We start from the raw sequence: 15,731 nt of genomic DNA on the forward strand, positions 1-15,731 counted from the left end.
GAACACAGAGCACAGTATGAACACAGAACACAGTATGAACACAGAACACAGTATGAACACAGAGCACAGTATGAACACAGAACACAGTATGAACACAGAACACAGTATGAACACAGAACACAGTATGAACACAGAACACAATATGAACACAGAGCACAGTATGAACACAGTATGAACACAGAACACAATATGAACACAGAACACAATATGAACACAGAGCACAGTATGAACACAGAACACAATATGAACACAGAACACAATATGAACACAGAGCACAGTATGAACACAGAACACAATATGAACACAGAACACAATATGAACACAGAGCACAGTATGAACACAGAACACAGTATGAACACAGAACACAGTATGAACACAGAACACAGTATGAACACAGAACACAGTATGAACACAGAACACAGTATGAACACAGAACACAATATGAACACAGAACACAGTATGAACACAGAACACAGTATGAACACAGAACACAGTATGAACACAGAACACAGTATGAACACAGAACACAGTATGAACACAGAACACAGTATGAACACAGAACACAGTATGAACACAGAGCACAGTATGAACACAGAACACAGTATGAACACAGAACACAGTATGAACACAGAGCACAGTATGAACACAGAACACAGAGCACAGTATGAACACAGAACACAATATGAACACAGAACACAGTATGAACACAGAACACAGTATGAACACAGAACACAATATGAACACAGAACACAGTATGAACACAGAACACAATATGAACACAGAACACAATATGAACACAGAACACAATATGAACACAGAACACAGTATGAACACAGAACACAGTATGAACACAGAGCACAGTATGAACACAGAACACAGAGCACAGTATGAACACAGAACACAGTATGAACACAGAACACAGTATGAACACAGAACACAGCATGAACACAGAACACAGTATGAACACAGAACACAGTATGAACACAGAACACAGTATGAACACAGAACACAGTATGAACACAGAACACAGTATGAACACAGAACACAGCATGAACACAGAACACAGCATGAACACAGAACACAGTATGAACACAGAACACAGTATGAACACAGAACACAGCATGAACACAGAACACAGCATGAACACAGAACACAGTATGAACACAGAACACAGTATGAACACAGAACACAGTATGAACACAGAACACAGTATGAACACAGAACACACAGTATGGAGACTTTGAACATTGATTTCTGGCATAAATTGGCATAAATGTGAGTGTTTACACTGAATAACAAAATTTAAAAATTATGAAACTATTGAATATTATATTTATTTGTACACTCCTTTAAACACCAGACAATAACAAAGCACCAGTTCAAAATAAAATAAACAGTGATTACATTTAAGTTAAATTAAAAATGTAATTTTAAAAATTCCTGTTCTTTTATTTAGTTTCTTTAACCAGGGCTGGGGTTAAGATAATATTTGTGCAGTATGTATGATAGAAGAACACCCACTGTGGGTGGAAGGATCAGGATGGAGTTGGGAGGGTGTAAATACAACCATGAAACTATGTTACTGAACTTTAATACATAAAGTAATAACATCATTTTCATTCAACTTTTGGCCCTCAACAATAGAACAAAAACAAACAAATTAAAAAAAAAATGTTTAGCATTTAACACCTTTTACATGACACTCTTTCTTTCTTTAAGGCCATAGGTTAAAGTAAAATAAAAAAAATCAGTTGAAATGAAAAAAAAGAAGAAAATAAAATCACTATTTCAGTCAAAAATCATTTCAGTCCTCCTGATGTTCTCTCGTATACTTTCCTGAAGAACAAATCTTTCCCAGTAGTCCCTGATTACCAATTAAGTAAGCATGAAAGTCTCAGCTGCCGTGATTGCTTCCATCAAACAGCACAATAAGGTATGTCTTCCCGTGCTTTCAGAGCTAAGTCGACCGAATGTGGCGCTATCACAGCGTTAACAATTGCTTCAGTCTTCGTACGAGACTTCATAACAACCTAAAAATGCAAATAAAAGTTCACAGACAAAAAGAGGTTTGATTCATCAAAAAGAGTATTTAAACTTTGTATATTTATAAAGAATTTTTTCTCTGTAATACTGTAATACATTATATGTCTGCTTGTGGTGGTGAGCATGCTGTTGTTCACTGCAACAAACTCAAAATATTCAGTACTGCCTTCCACAATATAACCTTATTTGAGTATCTGACATTGAAGGTGGTTGGTCTAACACCACTCATTATAATTCTAATCTATTGACCACCTTAGTGAACACAACATCTTCACCTGTAATACAACTTGATGACTTCAATATCCATGTAGACACGGATTCTGCTAAAACCGAGGAACTTATGTCAATACTGGAAAACTTTAACCTTATGCAACATGTAAACTTACCCACCCACTCTCATGATCACACACTTGACCTAAACTATTCATTTGGGTTAAGCTGGGTATCTCTGACCATAAGCTCATGGACAAGGGATTGACCCAATATGTTTCTCTTCTCTATTTATGCTTTTTCTATTCTTGACTCTGCTAAATTTTCCCACCCTTCTGAGATTCTGTCCAGCTATAACCTTGCCATTTCTCAAGCTTTAGAAGGACATGTTCCCACCAGTATAAGTCTGGTTCCCTCTTCCTGCACCTCTCCCTGGTTCACTCCTGAGCTTCAGAAAATGAAAGTGATTGAGTGACCCCTTGAGACTCTATATATGAAAACCAGCCTAGCTGAACGCTCTAGGTTACTGTCTGTGCAATGGCTTGCTGTATCCTCTGATAGAACTTATAGATCTCTGACCAGGAAAAAAAATAATAATAATATTAGTCTCCTAATAATCCAACATTTGTCAAAACAAATTTATGAATTTTGTATGAATTGAAAAAGAGACAGAATTCCCCTAATGCCACGTAAATTCAAAATCATCAGTAGAACTGCTTTCAGTATAACAAAACTGTGTGAAAGTTTTTGTACAGTGCAGCTGGATTTCCTGTCACTGTGGGCCTCAGAGCACAGTAGTATAGTGCAGAGTCTGATACAGCAGCAGAGGAGATGATCAGATCCACTTGGTTTTTATTTTTATCAATTTCAGCAGACAGACGTGGTGGAATGGATTCACTTTTATCTCCATTTGGAGTGATGTAAAGAAGGAACTCAGACTTAGATTTTGGATATTGTCTGTACCATTGCAGGTTGGTGCTTCCTGTAACAACTGTTTCATATTTGCAGGACAGAGTAACATTATCACCTTCATCTACAACTTCATGAGTGAAAAGTGGCTTTATGGAATCTCCCATGGAGTCACCTGTCATAGAGAAGACATCATAATGTTTTTAAACTTTACACAATCAAGTCAGAATTACATAAATCACACCTACAGTCTGATGCTTCATAACACGACAAAAAGTAATTATTTAGTAATTCAACAATGAATATTTCTGCAATAACAAAATGTCAGTGTTAACTCACCTAGTGAAAGCCAAAGACACATGAATATAACAGTGAACATGATGAATAGTTTTAGCTGAATGAAAATATTCTTTCTTTGCTCTATGTGATCATCATGATGGTTCATGAAGCTCCACCCCACAGCATCACATGACAGTGTCACTAATGTTACTGATTCAGCCTCGAAGGAGGAACCGGTCCTAAGCACACAGTAAACAAATACTGACAGCATAGAATTTTTTAATAATGAAAACATTCAATCTATTCTATAAACATTAATTAATAATTAAATTACTATATATTGTGTTTGTAAATTTAAAATATATACTGTACATTGGGGCATTGTTTGTGTGCTTATTTGTTTGTTTGTTGTGATAAACCTGTTGTTATAAATAGGACAGTTTGGAGGGTATTTCACTGAGGTGATGAACAAACCAGCCTCTTTTCTTTCCCTTGTCATTTGACTCATTTGAACATAATTAATATAGCCATCTGCTTAATAAAGCCAGGATATAAAAGTAGTTTATCAATCAACATCAACATCTCTGGGGTATGTGAGCAGGAACCTAGTCCTTTGCCCACAATAAGCTAACTGACTACGCCATCTTGTGGAGAAAGGAGAATGACTATACCACAACAAGGTTTTGTTTGTTTGTTTGTTTTCTCTACTTCTTTACCACTTTGCCCCAATTTGTACTGATGAATTCTGATAAAACATGTACAAAGTGGGTGATTTCTTAAATTCATTTTCCTGGTAAGGCTCAGCTGAAGTAAAAGAAACTGCACAGGATGCTGAATGTGGATGTGAATTCCGTGAATGTAGTGATGATAGAAGAGGCGAGGTTTAGTCTCCTGTCTCTGCAGAAAACTGACAAACTGATGGGATTTTATGGTGGACTATCATTGTGCTTAGTAAAAAAGGTGTAGTATTTCCTACACTGTTCACCCGATTTGAATGAAAAACTCTTAAATTAAAGGTGAAAGTATACACTTTAATCTCATTTTCACTCATATTTGGTTGTTTATTTCATAGAACATTTTCTAAGGCATTTCACTAAAGTGAGAAGAAAATCTTCTGCTGGTCTTGGTCATACTATCAAAGATGCCAGAAAGCCATTAAGCCTCACAGGAGAGAGGTGTTTGGTATGTGTGCATGACATTTGCTGATTTGAATGAAGGTTGGTTTTCACTTGGTGTGTGTTTGGTAAACTGAGTGTTTTATTTGCTTTAGGTGTCTTACCTCCTCCCTGTGGCTTTCATATACATTTAGATTTACTTTTATCAATACCACTGTAATCAGCTAATCTTTATGGACATGACTGTAGGTGTTAATCATGAATACACTATATGGCCAAAAATATAAAGATGCCTAAATTGACCCCCATATCTGAAATAGGAGGCCATGACTTTGCAATAGGATGTTCAACAAGCACATGTGGGTTCCTTGGTCAGATGTCCACATACCTGTGGCCATGCAGTGTACCTACATGTACCTCGGTGTTGACAGGTTGGGATGTGAAGTACACATGGATAATTTCTATGTGGTGTTCTCCTTGAGTCCTGTGTGTGTTTTCTCCAGGTTATCCAGTTCCCTGTCACATTCTAAAAACATCAGTAAGTGGATTGGAGATACAAACAGAATATCATCTAGACAGAAAAAGATCTGCAGAGGAACAGAAACTTTCTCCAACAATTCTCTCAGTTAAAAGAACATTCTTACTATAACCATATTTCACTGACAACCAGAAACTCATATAGATTTAATTTGTGTTCATCTAATAGTTATGTTTATCTACTTAAAGATGCTCAGTGTGACTACATTAAACAGTTTATTCTGAGTGACTGAATGAGCAGAATGTGTTATACACTCAATAAATGCAGAGCAGTGAGACTATTTTCTTTAATATCAGTTCATTAGAAAACTATGTTATATCTTGAATTATATCCTGATCACACTCCCACACCTGTCAATATACACCTACATTCATTCATCTTCAATAACTGCTTTATCCTGGTCAGGGTTGCAGTGGATCTAGAAGGCCACACCCAGGAAGTGATGCTGTTGGAGCATAATTTTACACAGATCATCACTTCACAGTATCAGTGACAGTGAACTGAGTCACTAATACAACACAGAACTATTCCACTGTTGCTGATCAACCCACTGCATCTGACTTCACCTCTTAAACATATCTTTCGGAGTTAGAGGTCAGGGCTGTCTCCAAAGGACACAATAACTCACTATACTTTAACCTTTGATACTTGAACTTTTGAAAATAAGTACATTTTCAAGTATGTATTTTACTTTATTTAAATAGAAAAGCTATACTTGTATTCAGGCTGTATAGGTAACAAGAGGTTTTGTGTTTTTGTTAGCTGATAATTCTGAACTACTGTATGAGTGCAGCATTTGACTCTGCAAGCTACTATTATAAACAGACATAGCTAATGTTAGCTTGCTAGCTAGCTATTGTTACGGTTACATCAGAGAACAAACAACTCCTGAAATAACTTAATATATAACTTTTACTGTTACATGTGACAGGTTACAAATGACAGTTGCAACATATACCTTGAGGAATTCAAGCTAGCTAGAAAGAAATACTGAATGGATCATTAACTTAGGGAACAATCTCACTTAGAAGTTTCCTAAACAGACTTGCTTTCTTTTACAGGTTCCACAGATGCAGGATTTCTATGGGGAACAGACACATTCCCAAAACCCACAGCAATTAAGTGCTGAAGTATTTCAATTAATGTCAAAAGCACACTGGGAAATCAAATTAGGAGACATTCTTTATTGTTCAAGACTCAAGACCAAAGTAAACCTGCAAAGAAACATATGTTGAACACATCAGATCTCAAGCACAATAAAGAAAGAAATAACTGTTCATTGAATAATAAACATTTAATATCATTATTCCTGAAATGATGAAATGGGGTATTTCTGGCATGTGAACTTTACACTGTCATTTTCTAAGCTACCTAAAGTCAGTGAGCTAAATGCTGCTACCGCTGGCTATGAGAACTTGTGATTTAGTGAGATATTTTTGGCTGAAGATCTTTCTGTCTGCTCAAAGGGTTTAGAGCAGAGAAGTCTTTTCTGTTCAGCATGGGCTTGTGTTTTAATTAGTTTGCTAACTTGTGCTGTCAGCTCTTGACTGATCACAAATAACATGTAACACCAACACTAACAGACAGAAGGAGCACACAGCTGCCTGAGAAAGCTGACTGGCTAATATCAGTGCTGGATCAAGTGCTATTTTATAAACTGCTAAATAATGAAGAGTGAAGTCTTCAGGTCACTAGTGTTACATTAAAACTCAGTATCTTAAATTATTTAATACATATTGTTAATACATATATTGTTTATATGTTTATATATATATATATATATATATATATATATATATATATATATATATATATATATATATATATATATATATATTTATAAAAGCATTTATCAAAAGTTTGTGTATAATATAAATGACTTACCAATGTTTTTAACAACTATGAAAATAAAGAAGAGTAACATGACTGTTGTGTCTCTCTTGCAGTAGGTATAAATGACAGGATCTCTGTGAAACTTTCTAAACTGTATCTTACCACATCTAGCTCCACCCACTTTTACTTACTCATAGTCATGTCAGCGCTGGTATCATATATGCTAAATTCTTTGTTTAAACAACAAGCAGTGAATGTTCATAATATATTTTATTGCTTGTTTAAATTTGTTGAGGCTAAATTTAGATATGTTTAGTGATAATATTTAGCTGTTTGCTAGCATGACAGCTTCTTTACTAATTGTTTGCATTTTGTGTCTGTAGTATAATAACTGCATTCAATCATATATTCAAATTAATATCAGAGGTTATTTGGTTGAATAAAGCATGGATCTTGAACCTCTTGAGAAACAAGCAGCCAGCCCTATAAGTTTTCATTAGTTTTATCCCACCCAGTCTATTCCACTTAAAATCAGGGTTTTGAACCCAGGACCTCTCACACCCTAAGTAACAAGCCACGACATCCTTCTCTCGCTTGCTGTATGCAGACGGATGTTCACTGTACTCTGCAACTGTACGGCCATCCTGTTTGTATGGACTTGGGTCTGATCAAAAGGTTACACAAAGTCAAGTTAACAATAAAGCAAGGGCTCTTGTAGGATTTTAACCTTTCTGCAACCCTCAAGAACCCAGCAGCCAAGTGTGAACCAAGTAAGCAGCTCTTGGCATTGGGCCAAATACATCATGAATCTTGGTTAACATGATAAGCAAAATCCAAGTCTTGCAGAACAAAGAGTTAATGGGAAAGCATAGGCTCATACAGGATTTGAACCCAGGACGTCTTGCACAAAAAGGATGAATCATTCCATCAAACCAACAAGCCAGAATGCTTTTTACTGGGTTGTCAAGCACTGATGCTATTGTACTGTACCATGCAAATGCACGTCTTCCTGTTCTATGGGCCTGTGCAAAACTTTTCAGTTGACTACTATTGCAAGTCCAAAATGCTGGAAAGGAGACATCATCAAGTAGTGTTCTTGGGTATGTGCCCAAAGAACACAAAAAAATGAAAGGTATTAAGTTGCAGGAACTTTATTTAACTTTACGTTTATTTCATGTAAATAGTCAACATTAACTAAGTACAAGTTGGTTTCTTTTCATCAAGTAGCACTGGTTCCAGTAGCCAACATAAAAAAATGCTTACACATGATTTGTGTTAGTGTCCATGTGCTTGATTCCGTTGCTATGGTGTGTTCCCTCTTTGTGCCTAGTGTGTCCATGATAGGGAGCCACCGTGACCCTGATCAGGATAAAGACTTTACTGAAGATTAATGAATGAACCCATTGTGGAATTAAGTTATGTAATGATACCAGTGGTGGACTGTGCATTTCAGACCTAGGCCTTCACTGGTGACCTTCCTGAATTAATCCACCTCTATACCATCATTATGACGCCACCATGGGCGTTGCTAGGCCATTTTCTACTCAGCCCTCTACAATTCTCTATAAATTGTACACAAATTGGTGATCGCCTCGGTCCCCTCAAAATTTCATATGAAAACGGCAGCAGACTTCGGCTCCTCCCCGTCTTTCAGCGCGTTCTTCAATCCACAGACTGCTGCGTCGCAAAGCAAGGATCAGAGGACAAGTGTGTGTGTGTGATCAGGAAGACTCGTATTTGGCTTGTTCAGTACTGTGTTATACATATCTATGCAATACAGTGGAATGCTGCAATAAGTTTACCATCTTAACCTGTTAGTCAAACCTTTATTTTATTTTATTTTTTTATTTTATTTTATTTCTATTATACCCTCACTGGGGGCTGAGCCCCCCTTAAATGAAAATTCTAGAATCGTCCCTGGATGCTATGGCAATAGATAATAATCAACCGTTAAATAGCAAAGTAATAAAGAAATTAGGCTACAGTATTTCACACCTCACAAGGAATAGTCAATTTTTTTACGGTTACATTTCTCAAAAAAGACATTCTTGATGACATATGCAGCAAAGAGCAATCTCCTGAGGACGCAGCATCCGAAATGGGACACAGCGAATATAGAAACAATGTTTATGTGCAGTTCGCTGCCTCTCTGACTACTCCAATTATCCAATCAAAGGACGGGAAATTGCTGACGTAATCGTATGCCTGCTAGATGGCCCCAGTGATGTAACAGTTTCATTGCCACTTATTTTAAGCTACGGGCGCCTGCACTATTGATTCTGAAGGCCTTAAGGCAGATTTCTTTCACCCTGGCAACACATGATATCAGCTACTGGCTGAAATATGATTGGATAAATACTCTTATCATAAATATACACTACTGGAAGCAGCGCAACCAAGAGCAAAGCTATGAAATGTAGAGAATAGACTATGGAGAATAATTTAATACACATTCATGGAAAAATATTTTAATTATATTAAAATGCAAGTCAGTGATTCGGATCACTGCTGTTTAGGCCGGCAGAGAAGGCCTTGCTGGCCCTGACAGCACACCACTGAATGATAGATATATTTTTTATATAATTAAAAAATAAAAAATTATTAAATTAAATTATTAAACTATTTTATCCCTATTTTATTTTATGCCAAATGAGCAAGCCTGTGGTGACGGTGGCAAGGAAAAACTCCCTGAGATGATATAAGGAAGAAACCTTGAGAAGAACTAGGCTCAGAAGGGAACCCATCCTCATTTGGGTGACACTGGACAGTAAATAATGTAACTGTAGCTGATTAATGTCCTTTTTACAACAGCAATAAATGGCTCATGAGGAACTATTAGGTCACTGTAGTTTCTGAGGTCATTAAAGACACTAATTCCTTGCTGTCTCAAGCTGACAGATGTAATGGCAGATCTGTGATGGTGTGAAAGTCCCCAAGTGGCTCTGTCCATGGCTGTCTCCTGGGTCAGGCTGTCCACACAGATCCATCCACAGCATCAGTGAGCACCACCAAGCGACAAGACTCTGACCAGGGGTAGAGGCAGTGGTCACACCGGAAGCTGGAAAATAGGATATTAAGATATTAAGATTAATAAGATATTAAGTATGCTTCTGATCATGTGATGTTTAAAGACTCCGGCAAGACTAGCTATGACAGCATAACTAAAAGGGAGAGCCTGAAGGTGACAGACATGAAGGCTTCCCGGGACATAAAGCATCCAACCACTTCACAGTCAGCAAACCTGAGCGACTGACCTTCCAGATCTGCTCCTTAACTTAAGAAAACTATACATTAAAAGCTTGACTAAACAAATGCATCTTCAGCCTAGACTTAAACATTGAGACTGTGTCTGAATCCTGAACACTAATTGGAAGGCTGTTCCATAACTGTGTGGTTTCTACTTGAGGTACTACCAAATAACCTGCACCCTTTGAACAGAGTAGGCGTGTCGGATCATAAAAGACTAAAGATCGCTCAGGTACTGTGGCGGGAGAACATTTAGTGCTTTATAGGTCAGTGACAGTATTTTATAATCAATGCGAAATCTGACTGGGTGCCAATGTAGTGTGGCTAAGATAGGAGTGATGTGTTCATATCTTCTGGTTCTAGTTAGGACTCTAGCTGCTGCGTTCTGGACTAACTGGAGCTAATTTATGCTCCTACTGGTACATCCAGACAGTAAGACATTACAATAATCCTATTGTAAGGACTCATCTGAGACCGGAATGTTCGAATCCATGCGCAGATCTTTACTGATAAATCCACATGCAGAAATCGGAAACCATAAAGCGAGGCACAAGTCAAAAACCGGAAAGCAAACACTAGAAACCAAAACAGAAACTCGTAGTCAGATAATAACAGGCAAGGTTCATAGCAATATCAAGGTAGTAATTCAACAAAGGCTTGGTACATCTCGAGGGAATGATACTTTGCGTGTAATAAAGGGTGTGTGCTGCTTAAATGCCCAAGCAGACCCGGAATTGAGTTTGTGTGTGTTAATACTCGGGTGAGGGCTCCCTCTGGTGTTCTGGATCTGGGCATGCTGTTACACCAACCTAGAGGTAACAAAAGCACTAAATAGCAACTAGTTTTTCTGCATCATGAAGTGAAAATAAATAAAACATTACAACTTAATCCCTATATTGCATGAGTTTAATACTGTTGCATGAAGTCAAACACATTAAATGATGTGCTTGGCCACGGAATTTCTCTCAGAAGCAGATTAAAACAAGCAACAAAGAAAGTAAACGTGTGGAATTCATATTTAACTTGGTGTGAGGTTTTATTGCGTGTGATGGAAGCGTGAAGAGCGCGTTGCCCTGCAGGCAGCTGAACACGGAGCGCGAGCCTCCATCAGGATACGTTTAAAAAAAATCTTAAGATTCTACAAATGCGCCCTTCTTCTACTTACGCACTCGTTTTGAGTGTAATGGATAAAACATATTGTGCCTAAAAGCTATTTCAAGCCATTGTTATAATATTATAGCAATATGTAAAAAATTGTTTATGGATTGGTCAAATGGCTCTAACATTTTTATGGCTCAGTTATTAATAGTTTTTACATCATACGCGTTTGATCGTTACTGTAGCACTTATATATTATCTTATGTCACGTTTATATATTCTCTAAAACACTTCTAAATATGAAATATATCTATCTATCTGAACATGGTCTCTGTTTAATAATCACTGCAGCATCTCCCTCCCGCAGCCCGCTGCTATGTACAGTACTGTAAACTCATGCACTCTGAATCTTACTTCCCACATTCATCTGAGTTTATGTAGCGCAGTTCTTTGACATTAAATGGCATATAAAAAAGCTTTACAGGAGCCTCCGCCTACTACAGTAGTTCTGATATACTATCTGATTTAATATTGTTTGTTTATTGTTTCACAGCTTAAATATACATTAATATACATAGACAGCAGGATGTTTGTTAGTGGATTAAATTAGGGGAAGTTTTAGGATGTTTTTGAGGCGATCTCTTCGCCTTTCTTCCCCAAAGAGGTGCTAAATGTAATTTACATGTAAAAACCGGTTCGAGCGGTGTTCAAACTATCTGAGAGATCCTCCCCCACACTGACTTTTAGGGTTGGGGAGGGTTTACTCTTATGAGTTAGATTGTCAGAACACGGTGCCGAATTCGGGGATAAAACTGTACAATAACTCACCTTTGTATGTCACAATCTAGTCTTTAGTTAGTTTAATCGGTTTAATACTTTCTAACCAAAATGATGAGCAAGCTGAAGAGTCTGCATAATGTTTATTTTTTATTTAATGCAATCAGACCACATTTTTATTATTTTAAGGTTTTTATTGAGTGATTACATTGGGCGGTGGTTTCTTTTATGATAGCTTCCTCGAAGAAAGACCGGTCCATTATCCCTTCAAATATTGCAATCGCTCCTGGTCCAAGTCTGGATATTGCCCCCCAAACAGTGCTTAATTTGTACATGAATAATTTCCGGAACAAAACCAGCAGTGTCTCGCCGCTGTGACCGACACCAACCACACAACTTCAGTTTTCCCGGAACATGACGTCACTAACCGGTGGTAGCGCAATTATAAACATTAATCCGTTGCTGAATGGTCTCGTGTATTATTCTGTTCCATATTGATCATATATGTCAGATGATATGTGTTCCTAAATTCTGACGCCCGCTACATTAGAATGTATATATGCCCCAAGTTGAAGCCATTTAACTCTTTGCCAGGGGCGATTCTAGGATTTTCATTTAAGGGGGTCTCAGCCCCCAATGAGGGTAAATAGTAAAAATAAATTAATTAATTAATTAAAATAAAGGTTTGACTAACAGGGTAGGATGGTAAACATTTGAGTACTGAACAAGCCAAATACGAGTCTTCCTGATCACACCCACACCCACACACACCCACCCACACCCACACCCACACACACCCACCCACACCCACACACACACGTCCTCTGATCCTCGCTCTGTGACGCCGTGGTCTGAGGATTGAAGAACGCGCTGAAAGACGGGGAGGAGCCAAAGTCTGTTTTTATGTAAAATTTAAAGGGGATTGGGGAGATCACCATCCTACCCTGTTAGTCAAACCTTTATCTTAATTAATTAATTATTATATTTTTACTATTATACCCACATTGGGGGCTGAGCCCCCTTAAATGAAAATCCTAGAATCGTTCCTGGTGTAGAGTTTATGGAGAATGGCAGAATTTTAGGAGGGCTGAGTAGAAATGTTAGGGGGCTAAAGCCCACCTTAACATGGCCTGCCGTCGTCCATGCTGCTACCATATGCTTTCTGCTATCTGCTACCATATGCTTTCTGTTATCTGCTACCATATGCGATTTAGTAGGACTGTGCTCAGTATCATTTATCTGATCAGTGGAGGTTTCTGTCTCCGTGTAACTCGCTTTGCTTCTGTCTCCCACTATCTTGATAAAAGGTGTGCAGTTCCATCTTCTCAGGATCTCTTTTGATCAGGCACACCATCAGCTTTTCTCATGGATTTTAAAAAATGAAAAAATATGTTTGACGGTCTCTTTGACATTTTTAAAATATCATATTTATTTAGGTAGATCAATAAACCATTCTTTTTTCCGCTGCTCTCTGCGCGCGAAACAATAATCACCAACCAATGAGAGTAACTGTAACGAGTAAAGTTTCACTTTTGTGCGTATTCTCAAAGTAGCTTAATGCATTAAGTCGTTTTATTAATACCTTAATTTCACTATACACAAATAGGCCTAATATATTATTCATCACTCTAAACATGTTAATGTAAATAATGACATTATTCTCAAAATATCACGAATTTAATCCTGTATTGCTACGAATCTCGTGATTTTTACGTTATTCTCATAGTGTTAACTTTCTTTGCGAAATATTACTACTTTGTCACAATTTTATTTAGTTTGACTTTTTTTCTGGAATAACTACCAGTTAAATTTTGCATTATAATGACTTTAATCTGAAGAGGTTTTCCATTTTAATTTTTATCTTTGCACAGGCATCTTTAAAGTTGAACAAAAACAAGTTATGTGCAAATGGCGGGACAACACCAGCGCAATTAAGTATTTACAAAGCACATAAAATACTTCGCAGCTTTACACTCACACAGTCACGGGTAAATTTATATATATTCATTTAAAATGTAAATATTATTATATATGTATTAAAGTATTAAAATATATATATATAAGAACTGCATTATACTGTATAATGTGCTCAGGCCAGAGTTGTACCATGTGCCACCTGGTGGAAATTCGGTGAAGTACAACACATGCATTTAAATACCAAAGCGCCGACTCGCAGGATCTCGCGGCACACTGCGGGCGGAATCGCGGCATACCGTGGGAAAAAGCGCGCATTTTTAAATGCCACATCTGTAGCTGCATGTGCTCCAAGTACAAGCACCTCTGTCTTGTCAGAGTTGAGCAGGAGGACGTTAGTGTTGCACAAGGTTCTGCTGCATATAGATGGTGTGTGCTTTTTTACAGTGGTTTTACTCCTAGTTAGTTTTGCTACAGTACTAAATAAAAATTTAGGATTGTTTTTGTTATCGTCGTTAGGGCAGAGAGATATGCTGATCTAGCTGTACTAGAAAGATACTTGTTGGGTCCTGTGTTACTACATGTTCCTCCGTTCAGACACGGCTGCCGGGTGCCACACGTGTTTAGGTCTAAACCGCACACACACACACACGCACACACACACACACACAAACACGCACACGCGCACACACACACACACACACGCACACACACACGCACACACACACGCACACATACACACACACACACGCACACACACGCGATCACATCTCGATCTACACCCCGCTCCAACGATCCACTGATATTAATATCAGTTAGCATGTGAGCGTTAGTTATATGCTAATAACTTTAAAGTATATGGTAATATCGTGCACGTTTCCATGGAAACTGGACTACCTTTGTCACAGAGCAGTCCTCCCCAGTTGGTGTCGCAGAGACACTGCCACGGTTCCTCACAGGTACCATGCACACAGCCGGGGTATGGGATACACTGATTGCAGTACTCCCCCTGCCACCCATACGAACACCTTCACACACACACACACACACACACACACACACACAAGGTGCTTATGGTTAGACAAGATAACCGAATATCTCTGTAAAAATTTGCACACCAGGAATAATTTAAAGGCTGTGGATATTTGTCTAGCTATCACATAACAGTTTAGTACGAGAGAGAAGTGCAGTGAAGGTGGAAATGAGACAGAACTATCAGGAACGTCAACATGTCGCTCCATACAACCAGAGTTAAACTGTAGCTAGACTTAGCATCAAGTGCTAGCAAAAAAAAATCCTTTATAATGAATAAATCAACATTCAGTGGCATTTGAGCCAGGTGTTTTAACATTATGCTATTTTCCAGGTTAGCATTTAACTACACACAGAATTCGGTTAGCGCTTGATGATAACATTAGCAACTCTGAGTGTAGCGAGACTTTTCCTAGTAAATGACTACCACATCTGAGGAAAAAGTTGATGCTCCTAACGCGTCTGTCTTGCTTGCAGAGTCATCGCACTTTGCATAAAACAGTTATATGATAGCTAGGTTAATCATTAGCCTCAGGGATCAGCTAGCTTGTGCTTTGGCGCATATTTCCATGTTTTCATGATCTTAACCACATGTAGAGTGTATTGCGTTTTGTTAAGCCTCTCGACTGTGCTATTTATCCCTCCGTGTTCACTTTAATACTCAGGTCTTAAAATGGAGAGAAAAATTTCGTACACAAAGAAGTGGGATTTGTTTTGGTTTGAAAATATTTAGGAGT

At 37.9% G+C, this 15,731-nt stretch overlaps 1 protein-coding gene across 3 annotated transcripts in view; it reads right to left on the minus strand.

The window, feature by feature from the left end:
• Nucleotides 1-8,077: 8,077 nt before the first annotated feature.
• The window catches only part of LOC131349780 (protein jagged-1a-like), a 24,575-nt gene continuing 16,921 nt past the window's right edge, over nucleotides 8,078-15,731 (minus strand). The window contains exons 6-7 of one of the 3 annotated variants that reach the window (XM_058385318.1): nucleotides 14,860-14,990; nucleotides 8,078-9,985 (exon numbers count right to left, since the gene is read on the minus strand). In XM_058385318.1, coding sequence (XP_058241301.1) covers nucleotides 9,798-9,985; nucleotides 14,860-14,990 — 319 coding nt within the window. In that variant the 3' untranslated portion in view covers nucleotides 8,078-9,797. The remainder of the gene's footprint in view (nucleotides 9,986-14,859; nucleotides 14,991-15,731) is intronic. The other 2 variants (XM_058385320.1, XM_058385319.1) reach the window with 2 other exon arrangements.

This window comes from Hemibagrus wyckioides, unplaced genomic scaffold, assembly GCF_019097595.1.
Source record: "Hemibagrus wyckioides isolate EC202008001 unplaced genomic scaffold, SWU_Hwy_1.0 Contig12, whole genome shotgun sequence".
Taxonomy (NCBI): domain Eukaryota; kingdom Metazoa; phylum Chordata; class Actinopteri; order Siluriformes; family Bagridae; genus Hemibagrus; species Hemibagrus wyckioides.